At 44.0% G+C, this 14,602-nt stretch overlaps 1 protein-coding gene across 1 annotated transcript in view; it reads left to right on the forward strand.

Moving 5' to 3' along the window:
- The first annotated feature begins 5,275 nt into the window (after positions 1-5,275).
- MALT1 (MALT1 paracaspase) overlaps positions 5,276-14,602 on the forward strand; it is a 51,061-nt gene continuing 41,734 nt past the window's right edge. Inside the window, exons 1-2 of the mRNA XM_057698549.1 lie at positions 5,276-5,700; positions 12,591-12,757. Of these exons, the coding sequence (XP_057554532.1) occupies positions 5,426-5,700; positions 12,591-12,757 (442 nt within the window). The 5' untranslated portion in view covers positions 5,276-5,425. The remainder of the gene's footprint in view (positions 5,701-12,590; positions 12,758-14,602) is intronic.

Raw genomic sequence — 14,602 nt, forward strand, 5'->3', positions numbered from 1 at the left:
ATTATTTAGCACTAAAAAGAAACAAGCTATCAAGCTATGAAAAGACATGGAGGAAACTTAAATGCATATCATTAAGTAAAAGAAGCCAATCTGCAAAGGCTGTATGATTCCAACTATATAACTTTCTGAAAAAGGCCAAAATATGGAGACAGTAAAAAAGACCAGTGATTGCAAGGGGTTGGGAGGGAGGAGGGATGAACAGCAAGAGCACAGAAGATTTTTAGGACAATGAAAATACTCTGTATGACAACATAATGGTGGATACATATCATTATACATTTGTCTAAACCCACAGAATGGGACTTCCCTGCTGGTGCAGTGGTTAAGAATCCACCTGCCAATGCAGGGGACACAGTTTCGATCCCTGGTCCCATATGCCGCGGAGTAACTAAGCCCATGCCCCACAACTACTGAACCTGTGCTCTACAGCCCACAAGCCGCAACTACTGAGCCCACGCACGGCTGAAGTCCACACGCCTAGAGCACGTGCTCCACAACAAGAGAAGCCACCGCGATGAGAAGCCTGCGCACTGCAACGAAGAGTGGCCCCCACTCGCCGCAACTAGAGAAAGCCGTTTGGCAGCAACGAAGACCCAACACAGCCAAAAATAAATTTTTAAAAATAAATAAATAATAAAAAAATAAAAATAAAAATAAAAAATAAAATAAACCCACAGAATGTACAACACCAGGAATAAACCCTAATGTAAACTATGGACTTAGGCTGATTATTATGCCTCAGTGTAGGTGCATCAGTTGTAACAAATGTACCGCTCTGGTGGTGGATCTGATAATGGGGGAGGCTGTACCTATGTGAGGGCAGAGGGCACATGAGACATCTCTGTGCCTCCCCCTCAATTTTGCTGTGAACCTAAAACCTCTCTCTCTCTCTCTCTCTCTCTCTCTCTATATATATATATACAGGCTTAATAAAAACAAAACTAAATGAAAATCATCCCTTTACAGTATTTGGCACAGAGCCTGGCACAGGTAGCTATCCAGTTAATATTTGTGAATGAATGAATGTAGATAAGTAAATGTAGTCTCTGCCATGGATGATGTATCATGAAGGAAGGGTATGGACTCTTAACGCAACGCTTAGCTGCTATGCTAAAGTTGAAATTGAAATGGGAAAATCCCCCCAGTCCTTTGGGAGATGACGGCCAGAAGGGGCTGCAAGGGAAGTGGAGAGCCTTGTGTCAGAAAGCGGATTGTGTGGACTCAACAAAGAGGCTGAGTCAGGGGTCACAAAGGGTGCTGGGCATGGAATAAGGTGGGAGACAAGGAATGCCATTTAGGTTACAAGACTCCTGTTTCCTTTCCCCCTGTTGCATACAGATCCCAGGACCTCTGGGTTTTCTCCTGCACTGGGCCTCTGAAAATCTGTCCAGATATAAAATAATGGCACTCTGGCCTTTTTGGTTAGAGTACCAACTCTAATCAAATCATGTAAAGGAAAAAAATCTGAGTCAGCTTCCAGATGTGAGTGTTTTAAAGATGACATCAATGGATTTCTGCAGAATGAAACTACAGACTTCCTGCAAATTGTCTGGATTCACAAAGCCCTATGTCACTTTTAACTAACGAGGAAGAACTCCCAAGTACGTCATCTGTAGACATGCATGAACTTTCAAGGGGCATTTAAAAGTCAGATCTCCACTCTGTTTTTCTCCTATCATTACAGAAATGTAATGGTTGATATAGAAAAGGCACCTGAATTAGTTTACTTTTTAATATTTAAATTTTATTGGAGTATAGCTGATTTACAATGTTGAATTACTGTTTATTACATTTTTCCAAATTAACCTGGCAACTGTGAGAGTACTAATAAACAGTGAGTCTATTTCTCCCATACACTTTCTATCTGTATATATATTCTCTCTCATTTAATTCTCATAACAACCATTTGAAACAGGTACTATTATCTTCTGCACTTTACAGATGTGGAAATTGAAGCTGAGAGGTTAAGTAACTTGCCTAAAGTCACACTATTAGTGACTGGCAGCATCAAAATTCAAATTCAGAGCTAACTCTAAAGGTCACATTCTTTCTACGGTACCATCAGGCCCCATAAGAGAACCACAGGAGTGAAATTACATAAGAAAATATTAACATTTGATTGGGCGGAGAAAAAGACCAGTCATAAAATGCAATGTTAGTCCAAGGTAGAGGTTGGAGGGTGAGAGGTGGGGTGAATGCACAAGATATAAAATTGCTGGGTGAAAAATAGGGCCCCGACTAGAGTGAAATGAAGGAGGCACTTGTCTTGGGGCAGAGAGGAGAAGCAGGGGAGGGGGTGGGAGGTTACTGACACCATTCGTATCCAGCTGAGCTGTAACTGGATAAAGATGCACCTAATCAAATTGTGAAGGATACTCACAGGGTAATGAATGAGCAGGAGCACAAGCAAAAACTTGCACAAAGCATACTTACAAAAAAGTCCCCTGAATCTCAATTTTAAAAGACTAGGAGAGAAATGCAAGTCAAAGCCACAATGAGGTATCACCTCACATCGGTCAGAATGGCCATCACCAAAAAAATCTAAAAGCAATAAATGCTGGAGAGGGTGTGGAGAAAAGGGAACCCTCCTGCACTGTTGGTGGGAATGTAAATTAGTACAGCCACTATGCAAAACAGTATGAAGCTTCCTTAAAAAACTAAAAATAGAACTACCATATGACCCAGCAATCCTACTACTGGGCATATACCCTAAGAAGACCATAATCCAAAAAGAAACATGTACCACAATGGTCACTGAAGCACTATTTACAATAGCCAGGACATGGAAGCAACCTAAATGCCCACCAACAGATGAATGGATAAAAAAGATGTGGCACATAGATACAATGGAGTATTACTCAGCCATAAAAAGGAATGAAATTGAGTTATTTGTAGTGAGGTGGATGGACCCAGAGTCTGTCATACAGAGCAAAGTAAGCCAGAAAGAGAAAAACAAATACCGTATGCTAACTCATATATATGGAATCTAAAAAAATGGTACTGATGAACCCCGTGACAGGACAAGAATAAAGATGCAGATGTAGAGAACGGACTTGAGGACACGGGGTGGGGGGTGGGGTGGGTAGAGGCAAAGGGGAAGCTGGGACCAAGTGAGAGAGTAGTATTGACATATATACACTACCAAATGTAAAACAGATAGCTAGTGCGAAGCTGCTGCATAACACAGGGCAATCAACTTGATGATGGGTGATGATTTAGAGGGGTGGGACAGGGAGGGTGGGCAGGAGTTGAGGGGGGGATATGGAGATATATGTATAAATGCAGCTGATTCACTTTGGTGCACAGCAAAAACTGGCACAACAGTGTAAAGCAATTATATTCCAATAAAGAGCTTAAATAAATAAATGGGAGAAATGTATGTGAATTATATCTCAACAGAGCTGCTTAAAAGTTATGCCAATAAAAAAAGTCAAATGTCACTTCCTCCTTAAAAAAAAGAAGACTAGGAGACTAGACTAATAAGGACCAGACCAATAAAGACGAGAAGGCTTGATTTCTATAATTGGTACCTGCAGGTAATAGACTCTAATATTTGTTCACTGACTGAGGACAAAACCAGAAGGCCCTGGAAGTAACTGGAAAAGGTTTACCAAGTCAAACTGAGTATGAAACAAGCATTTGCACTTGTTAGGAGAATAGCTAGCATTTATTATCTACTATGTGCTAAGCAGAGTTAAGTGATTTATGTTAACTCCTTTAACTCTGGTAACAACGCTATATACACTATATTTTCAGTCCCATTTTAACAGATGAGGCAGAGAGTTAAGTAACTTATTCACAGTCATAAAACTAGAAGCTAGCAGATCTTCCTGGATCCAAAGGTTGTGCACTAAGCCATTATACCGCATTCTAAACTCTGAACTTACTGGATTTTTTAAAAAAAAATCACTGGATAGTGACTACTTGTGCTAGAATGTGGTGGAGGCTGTATGCCTCCAATCACCTTGAAAAAATGTAGTGAGAACTTGGGTGTCCAAATTATTACTACAGGACTTCCCTGGTGGTACAGTGGTTAAGAATCCACCTGCCAATGCAGGGGACACAGGTTCCAGCCCTGGTCCGGGAAGATCCCACATGCCACAGAGCAACAAAGCCCGCGTGCCACAACTACTGAGCCTATGAGCCAGAACTACTAAAGCCCATGCACACAGAGCCGGTACTCTGCAACAAGGGTAGCCACTGCAATAAGCCCGCCCACCTCAAGGAAGAGTAGCCCCCCCCCGCCCCGTTCTGTTCGCAGCTGCAACTATAGAAAGCCCGGGTACAGCAATGAAGACCCAACACAGCCAAAATAATAACAATAACAATAAATTTCTAAAAAAGTTACTGCTACAGAAAATCCTGCTGTCCCATGCTGTGTAAAAGTTAATGGCATCAGCAATTGGGTTAGGAAGCCTTCAGTCTGGGGTCGACCTGGCTGGTCACACTTCCTAAGTTACTTGCTCGCTTTTGTCCAAAACTACCCTCTAGTTTTCAATATGGCAACGGCCTCGAATAATGCTAAGACTGGGAGAGCCAGCTCCGGCGCCGTCTGCATTTGTTATTTCATCTATTCTGCATCCTTCCAAGGAAGAGCACCCTCTATAAAGTCGCCTGCTTTGATTTATGAAGATTGTGGGTGGCAGTCTGACTCGCAAGAAACCAGATGATCCCCGCTAAAAACAATCATTTCCAAGATCTCATTAGGTTTAAATAACCACGGCCCAGTTTTTTAAGTCTAGGCACCGATTTCAGGCAATTTCCATTAAGTATCTGGATTTCCGGCACCACTTCCCTTAGCAATGCCATACACATCTAATCCTAAAACGGGGAAGCCTCTGCTGAGGTTGCCCAACGCGGGCGCCGGTGGCGTCGCAGGGCGCACGCAAGTCCCTGAGTCAGCAGAGCGCGCCTCTGGAGGAGCGGCCAGGCCCGCGATGGAAAGCCGCGTGCTCCCCTCCTTGGCGTGAGGCAATCCTCCTCCCACAGCCTCGGGAAGCCCCCGACGCCGCAGGCTTCCTCGCCGTAGCTGAGCCGCCCGGGCGTAGTTCCTCCACCGCTTCCTCCTCCAGCTGCCACCACCAGACCCTTCCTGCTCAGCCGCGACTCCACCTCCCCGGGTTCGAAGCGCGCGCCTCCTCCGCGGCCCACAAAAGGCGACGCGGGCGGGGCAGGAGAGGCAGGGGGGGGGAGGCGGGCCGCCGCGCGCACGCGCACAGTGGGCGGCCCCGCCCCCGCCCGAGGCCCCGCCCCCGGAGCGGCCGGCTCGGCCGGCCCGCCGGGCTCCCCCAGGCAAACCTGTCTCTGCGGGGCGGGGAGCGGAGCTTCCTCCTCCGAACGCGGTGCGGCGCCGCCGGATTCGTCCTTCCGCCCCTGCCTCCGCGGCGCCGCGGCGAGCGAGGGGCCGAGCGGAAGGTGGTGCGCGATGTGGCCGGCGGGAGCAGCGGCCGTCGTGGGGTCTCCGGCGTGGGACACGTCGGTGTGCGGGGAGTCGCAGCAGGCCTCGCCGCCCCCGGGCTCGCAGCTGCCGGCGGCCGCGCCCTCGGGGCCGCCGCTCCCCGTGGCAGCCGGCGCGACCCTCAACCGCCTTCCGGAGCCGCTGCTGCGGAGGCTCAGCGGGAGCTTGGACCGAGCGCCGGAGGGCCGGGGATGGAGGAGGCTGGCCGAGGTGGCAGGGAGTCGGGGGCGCCTCCGCCTCAGGTGCGGCCCCGGGGCCCCGGGGAGTGGGGGGAGGTGGCGGGGTCACGTGGGGACGAACTTGGGCCGGGGGCGCGCGGGGAGAGTGAGGTGGGCGCGGGAGCCGGAGGATGGACGCGGCGATGGGTGAGGTTGGAGAGCATTCGGGCCGCTTGAGAGGGTGCAGGGGCCGCTGGTGGGAAGGCGGTGGGAGAACTTAAGCAGCCTTCCAAACGGAGAGCCTGAACACAGGAAAGCCCTGGGAATGCAGAGATTCGAGGCTGAACTCCGGCCGTCCACACCCTTTTCCTACCCTGCTTCCCTTGAGCTGTAAGAGAGAAATCGAGGTTGACCAAGGAGAACATAAGGAAAGCTATCTGGAGACCACTGCGTTAGGGCGGTAATTCCAAAGGATTAAAATACACAGACCTAGAAGACCTAAGGAAGGTTAGGAAGGGACATGCAGATAGAGGGATAATGAAGGTGAAGGGTTTGAGATGCAGGAATTCATGAAGGTTTTAACATAGATGTAGAGAGAGAAGGATGGTGGGAAGACAGAAACTAAACTCACCTCCTTCCTCCATCAAACCAGCTTGACAGGTTTTCTTCTTGATTTCAGCATGACTATTAAACTATAAGTAAAATAGTATAGTAAACGCAATTACCAAGCTTGGAACTGGACTCAAGACTCCTTTACACTCTTAAGAATTATCCGAGGACCCCAGAGTTTTTAGTGTGGGGTTCTATATGTTACATACATACAACATATACTGATATTACCATATTAGAAATTAAAATTAAGAATTTTTTGATATTTAAAAAGAATAATTCATTACATGTTAACAGAAATGACATGTTTTTGTGGAAAAAACAAACTTTTCCAAAACAAAAAATTTAGTTAGAAAAGTGGCATTGTTTTGCGTTTTGAAAATCTCTTTAATGTCTTGGCCTAATCCCAGAGAACCGGCATCTTTGACGTGCTTCTGCACTCAGGTCAGGTAACACTGGATCCTCCCATGCCCACTCGTGAGAGAATGAGTGAAAAAGATAAATAACAGTATTATTATGAATGTCATTTTGACCTTGGGGATCCTGTTTAAAGGGTCTCAGGAACTGCATTTGGGCTTCCCAGACCACACTTAGAACCACTGCTCTAGATCATTGTTATGATTGGGGTCTGCCTTTGAACCCCTTAGCAGTTTCATTAACTTCTCATATGACTAAACTTTGTCTTGTACTATAATTATTTGTACATGTCTTTATAAACGCCTCGAGAACAGGAACCATCACTTAAAGATCCTATGTGTTATGCATAGAAGCTGTCTTAGACACTCTATAATTTTGAATTGAGAGGGGAACTGTTCATTCAGAATTGGGTTTTTGGAGTGCCCAGTTTTAGCAAAGTTTCGGAAGATAAAAAGATGTCCGATATTTAGCTCCTACTTATAAAGGCTTATGCGGTCATAGACTGTTATTCTGAGACAATTGCAAATAACATGTTAGATGCTCTGTTGGGTGTGAAGAGTAACAGCAGGTTTAACCCTCGCAACAACCTTGAGTTTCAAAGAGTTTGAGGTTAAACCAGAATAATGATGATTTGGGATTATTTGGCCGTTCGGGGGAGTGATGATGTGAGGATGGAATCAACAAGTGGTAAATTTGCACAGTTGAGCAGATAGATGACATACATTTTCTTTTCTTTCTTTTTTGGCCACACTACACGTGGGATGTTAGTTCCCCTGCCAGGGATCAAACCCCTGTCCCCTACATTGGAAGCGTGGAGTCTTAACCACTGGACTGCCAGGGAAGTGCCCTTTTTTTTTCTACTGTTCTAGGAAGAACACATTGTGCTTTTGGCCATGCAAAGAAAATCCAAAATACGTACTATCATTCTAGGTCCATAGATTTCTGGATTTCTAGACTTAACAATAATATAAAAAGTTGTCCTCTTTGTTGGGGTGGGGGGTATCAAATTACCAGATCTGTGATTGGTTAATTTGTGAAATTAACCACTACTCTAGTTAGGGAAGGCCCTGGCATTTCCTAAAGAGGGTGCTCCTGAAGTGAGCACTCCTGTTTGGCCATGAAGAAGGGAGAACAACAGAAAGGCCCTGCCACTGAAGAGACGGATGAAATCTGAAAGTAGTGGATACCTGACCGCAGGTGTTCGGTTTTCCCCCCCATGCCTTCTCTTAAGTTTTGTTAAAGGCTACAGAATGGTATTAGCTGTGTTTGAGGAACTAATGGAAAAGTTTGAGGCCCCGCCTCTGGTGAAGGTAGTATAGAGAGAAGGCAGTCGCCCAGCAAGAGGAGACAAGCAGCAAAGGGCACGCAGCTCTGGAAGCAGGGATGTCAGGGCGAGACGTCTGCCGGAGACAGACGAGTTTGGCCAGTCTCCCAAGGATGTGAAGGTGAGCTCAGAGTAGATTAGTTGAGCTGGGGAAAGTGGGGCCACCCTGAAGGTTGGAGAGCTGGAGAACATTAAGCTCACATACCTGTTGAGATCAGAAGAATTAAACTGACTTAACAAAAAGTTAGCCCTGGGAACTTGGAGGCTGAGGAGTGACAACTGAGGGGGCAAGGTAAGCTGGTGATGCTTTTTCTGTTTAAGACTGAAATGGTCATTTTAAAGTGATTTCATACCAATGGCAAAAGAGCATCTGTGGTAGTAGAAGGTCCTAAAGGCATTTTTCTCTAGTGTCAAACCCAGGAATTACAGTGAGTTAGTCCAAATGGGTAACGGGTTCCACGTGGGTGTGCAGTGCTTTCCTCAAGAGTCACTGGATTCACAGCCCTAAAATCCCAAAATGTTGCCTATTCTGTTTCTTTTTACTTTTTTCCCTCACTATACAACTTTCCTCAAACTAGATAGGAATTTAATAAATAAGCCACAGGAGCTCCTGCTGAATTGTCCCATCAGGAATGAGGAGTGCTTCTAGATGGTTATTGGTGATTCAGGATAAATCCTTGCATATGGTTTAGTTTCTCAAGACCATGCATATATGGGAGTACCCTAAATACAGACTCAGCCTTCGTTCCATTCCGAACTGACCTAATGTGGAACACCCTTTGCTGTCAGTGTAGATGAGCACAGGTTCTGAGTGTCTTGCCCCAGCTAGGTGAATTCTGTGGAGGTATTGAACATTCGAGCCCCAAAGACGGCAGAGCTTTCAGGAGGCTCTAATGCTGTGTAAACTCCGTGAAGGAGGAGCTCAGAGATGGGGCTGCGGGACATGGACCAGGGAAAACATTCAGCCACTGCATACTTGCCGTGTGGAAGGTGCTCTTTCAGCTGTGGAATCCTGCCCACCAGCACCTTATGTTAGGAGAATTTCCTCCTGTCCCTGTCTCCTTTGTGTCGACCTCTTCATCTTTGGATTTTGGAATGCCTCAGGGCTCAGGCGTGGTATCTCTTTATCTAGATTTCTTCACCTTGGTGTTATCCTTAAGTCTCATGGCTTTACATATATTTAGGTTGATTACTCTCAATTCATATCTTTAGCCCATATCTTTGCTTTGAAATCCAGGATTCATACCTGTAGCTCTCCTCTCGAATGACTAATAAACACCTTAAATACAACATGTCCAAAACTCAACATGTCTTCTGCCATAAAACTCTTTCTCTTGCAGTCTTCTGCATCTCAGTGAAGGGCAACTACATCCATCCAGGTGCTCAGGCCAAAAACTTCAGAGTCATTCCTGACTCTGCTTTTATATTCCACATCCACTGTATCAGCAAATCCCTTCTGCCGTACCTCCAGTATGTGTCTAGAATCCAGTGTCCACTGCGATCACACTAGGCCAGGCCACCATTATCTCTCACCTGCATTGTTCCAGTGGCCACCTTACTTCTCCGCCTCCTGCTTTGCTCCCCACCCCAGTCTATTCTCAATATAGCAGTAAGAATCGTTCTTTTAAAACATTAAATCAGGTCTCATCTTCCCTCTGTTCAAAACCTTCCCATTGCTTCTCCATTTCAAAAACACCAGCTAGCCACCAGTTAGGTCTTGGACCTGATCTCTTAGTATCTCCCTCCCTCTCTCTGCTCTAGTCACACGTGCTTTCTTGCCCTTCCTTGAAGACAGTAGGGCCTTTGGACTTGCCGTTTGCTCAGCCTAAGATGTTCTTCACGGATGAGCCACAAGACTGGCTCCTTTACCTCTTCAAGTGTTTGCTTAAAAGTCACCTTCTCACAGAGAATGACAAATATATGATGTCGCTTATATGTGGAATCTAAAAGAATGATACAAATGAACTTATTTACAAAACAGAAATAGACTCAGAGATGTAGGAAACAGACTTATGGTTACCAAAGGGGTAAGGAGGGAGGGATACATTAGGAGTTTGGGATTAAAATATACAGACTACTATATATGAAATAGATAACTAACAAGGACCTACTATATAGCACAGGGAACTATACTCCATATCTTGTAATAACTTATAATGGAGGAGAATGTAAAAAAGGAATACATATGTTTGTATATTTATGTATAATTGAATCACTTTGCTGTACATCTGAAAGCACAGCATTGTAAATCAACTATTTCAATAAAAATTTTAAAAATAAACAATATTGATTACATTTTTTAAAACAGATCACCTTCTTAGTGAGGTCTTCTCTGATCACACTATTTAAAATCACTCCCTACATTTGCTCCAGCATTACCTATCCCCCTGCTTTGCTTTGCTTTGCTTTGCTCCAAAGCAGTTAGGACTATTGGATGAATGGGTACACAAATCTCTGTGTGCGTGTACATATCTATCCCTCTCCTCTAGAAAAATCTGGGAGGATGGGGGATTTTGTTTTGTTTTCTGCTATGTTCTCAATACCTAAGAAAACACAGTTGGCCTCTTTTAGGTAGTTAATAAGTAGTTGTTGAATTAATGAATGAAGATTCCAAAGTATAAATGTAGCAAGGAGAGAAGCAAAAGAATCTAAAAGCAGTGCCATGGTTTGTACCCTAAAAGATGTATAATATGTTCTATTTGATTACATATTTTTTAAAGTATAGATTTTTTTAAGCAAAGTCTGTTTCCGTAAGAAAGCAGTCTTTTTAATTAAATCAGAAATTTCAAATGAGGGCTGGTAGAAACCACTTCAAAGCACAGCCTTACAGGAATGTAACTAAAAAAGGAAAGAAAGAAAAGTTGGGTATATATAAACGTCATCTTAGCCGAGAGCCGGTGCCTATATGGAAAATCAGTAAAAGGAAAAGAGAGCACCTTGTTTTTCTCCAGTGCCTCGTGTATTAGAAGAGAAGTCGTTGTCTACTTTTTTCTTCATTTGTGTGGGGGGGGGGGGGGAGTGAAATTGTTTTTAATTTTCTCCATATCAATATAGAGATTATTTAAAGCATCATTTGGTTGCATTTGACAAGATGGCATCTTAATTTCATGTATCAGATCTTGATAACCTTTCTGAGCATTAAAAAAACTTAGCATACAGCATCCTTGTTTTTATAAATTTCCTATTATAGTTATTTGAAAAATTGATAACCCTTATATTGTGTCTAATACAGGTTCCTTGGGTATTCCAGGGCTAGTAAAGGAAAATCTTACAGAATACTGCAGAAGCATCTTCAGCTTTTGTTTTTGCTACCATCACAATCACCATTATTTCATAAAAGAAAAGGCACTTTAACACTTCTCAAAATAGGAGAAATAATCTTAAAGTCTTATTGTCCTTACTGTTATCATTTTGCCATGGACTTTAGGTAGTGCTGCCTGAGTATACAGCCCAGAATTCGGAACACTTGATCTCTAATATGATCACTGACATTTAACAAGGCTAGAGTACTAAATGTACAAATTTGGCTAGAATACACAGAAAAGAATAGCTAGTGACAGGAGGCTTTGGAGAACACCATCGGGTTACCAAAACAGTAGTTACTCAAAAAAACTTTTAAGGAAAAGCTAAAACAGTTTTAGAAATAAATGAAATAAACCTGTCATCTTTTAATGTTCCCATATTTTTATTGCATAATAAGAGCTAACTTTTATTGAGTGCCTCTTATTTGCCACACACAGTGCTAAGTACTTTTTACATGAATTGTCTAATTTAATTCTAACAATCCTATGAGATAGAATAGTAGCGTTGAAGTTATTTTGGTTGGATGCATGTTTTCCTCTGTGAAATAACCAACTTTATCACAGAATTATAAATCTTGGGTAACCATTATATAAATGCTATGGCAGCCTTTTACTATAACTGATCAAAGTGAATGTGAATTAAGAATATTTTAAATCATATAAAAGCCTGCTAACCTTGGCTCTGCCACAGCTGTGGTACCATTATGTTTGACCCCTTCCATCCAGGCTTCCAGGCATTTCGATTATGATTAAAATTCAGTCGTTGTTCAGTTATGAATAATTAATACAGGCAAGACAAAATTTTAGGTATCAAGGGATTGAAAAGATATATATATGATAGGGCTTCTGTTTGCAAGGAGTACCGTTACCTAGTTGGATAAAGAAGACATGTTTATGAAAGAAAAGCTCATGATTTTAAAGCAAAATTGTGTCAAAACATGTAGAACGGAGGTCTGCGACAGTAGCCGCTGGGCCATATTCAGGCCATTGCCTGTTTTTGTACAGCTCACGAGCTAAGAATGTTTTATATATTTAAAAATAAACAAAAATCAAGAAAAGAATATGCAGCAGAGACTGTATAAAGCTTAAAACATTTACCCTCTGGCACTTTACAGGAAAAGTTTGCCAACTTCTGCTATTCAAGACGAGCCCCATTAGGAGACTGTGTCTAAAGGGACAGTAGCATTCGTAATGTAAACCATTTCCCACCCCTCAACAACTTGCTGTGTATTCCCTGCAACACCCGCGATGGGCCCCGACATGTAGCAGGCAGATCATATTGAAGGAAATCTGTTGGCTTGAATCAAATCTGTTGTTTGCAGTGGTCTAGACTTGGAGCAGTGTTCTCTTAAGGTCCTGGAGCCTGAAGGCAGCCCAAGCCTGTGTCTGCTGAAGCTGCTGGGTGAGAAAGGCTGTACGATCGTGGAGCTGAGCGACTTCCTGCAGGCCATGGAGCACACCGAGGTCCTTCAGCTCCTCAGCCCCCCAGGTAGGTGTTTCCTGGGCACATTCTCCAGGAGTTCATGGAGACAGACTCACAGGAAAATATCTCATTTGACCAAATGAACTGTGTTAAGTATTTTGGGAACATGTAAATGTATGGAGCCTCATTTTCCCCCCCAGGTTGAGACTAAAGAACACATAAAAAGCAAATACAATGCATAAACGTTGATTTGATTGTTTTTCCAAAAAAACAGCTCCAGAAGACATTTTGGGGACCACTGGAATAACTTGAATATAAACTGCATATTAGACATTAGGGAATTATCATGTGAGGATGGTGTTGTACTTTTTTTAAAAATATATTTATTTATTTATTGGCTGCGTTGGGTCTTCGTTGCTGCACACGGGTTTTCTCTAGTTGTGGCAAACGGGCCCTCTTTGTTACAGTGCTTGGGCTTCTTATTGCGGTGGCTTCTCTTGTTGTGAAGCATGGGCTCTAGGCGCACGGACTTCAGTAGCTGTGGCTCGTGGGCTCTAGAGCGCAGGCTCGGTAGTTGTGGCGCATAGGCTTAGTTGCTCCATGGCATGTGGGATCTTCCCGGATCAGGGATCGAACCCGTGTCCCCTGCATTGGCAGGCAGATTCTTAACCACTGCACCACCAGGGAAGCCCTGGTGTTGTACTTCTATAGAAGAATGTCTTTATTCCAAGGAGGTGCATGTGAAAGTGTTGAGGGGTAAGGTTTCTATAACTTATGTTGCAATAGTGCAGCCAAGAAAGTAAATACACACATATTTATTTATATGTATGTATATGAATGAGAGAGTGTGACAGATGTTTATTGTTGAAGTGTTTTGCCAACATGGTTCTTTTGAAATGTTGAATAACTCAACCATATGATTTTTTTCCTGAATATACCAATATTAAGTGAGGTTGCTCATTTCCAAGGTGTGATGTGAGAAATAGGAAACAGTCCCTCTTTTCCACAGCTGACTAACTGGTCAGTTACTATGACATCAGAAGGAGGGACCACATCGTCCAAGTCACACGGCGGCGGCAGCGCTGCAGACCTTCTTTCTCAGGGGCTTGGGGAAGTAGGGACACGTGGTATAGTGGTGTACCATCAGATACACGTAGCAGAAACCTCAGCTCAAGTTGGTGTAATAAAGAGAGCATGTTGGTTGCAACAGAAAAGTCTTGTAAGCTTGGGCTTCAAAAAAGTCAGGAGGCAGCCCTGTTTCCAAGGAGCTGGAGTTTGTCTGTGCTTTTCCTTTCTTGTCATTGGCTCCCTCCCAAGGCTGACTTTCTGCATAGTCATAAGATGTGTACTAGCTGTTCCTTGCGTTTATCTTTGTCTTAGCAGAAATCATAGGATTCCCTAATAAGTTAACTAATTTTGGTCACGTGCCCGTGCCTGTACCTATCACAGGCCAGGGAGGTGGAGTGTGCCGCTTCACCTGGCTTAGAGCCAGGAGTGGAGTGGGTTCCGTCAGCTTTCCAGAAGGATCGCCAAACAAAATTGGGTGCTGGGGGGTGGGGTGGGGAACTAAGAAGTCTACCACAAATGGATTGTACCACCAGTTGCCTACTACCCCGGATTGTGAGCCAGGAAACTTGGACTCTCAGGTTATCCCTTGCTTTACAAGGCCTAGTGCAGATGATGAAATAGGTCCTCTATAAACGCCTCCCCTGTGTTACCCACTGTATCGGGTGCTTGACGAATGTTTCTCAGTGCCTCTTCATACAAGAGGCCTGGGGTGATGCAGATCCCGTCTAGATGCAATTGCTCTCTCTCACCAAACAGTAAACTATTTCTTCAAGTGACATTTATTAATTTTTATATCCCCAGTGTCTCAATCTCAGAAGTACCCTGGAGTTGTGGCAGTTGAAA

The sequence above is a fragment of the Hippopotamus amphibius genome, chromosome 11 (assembly GCF_030028045.1).
Source record: "Hippopotamus amphibius kiboko isolate mHipAmp2 chromosome 11, mHipAmp2.hap2, whole genome shotgun sequence".
Taxonomy (NCBI): Eukaryota; Metazoa; Chordata; class Mammalia; order Artiodactyla; family Hippopotamidae; genus Hippopotamus; species Hippopotamus amphibius.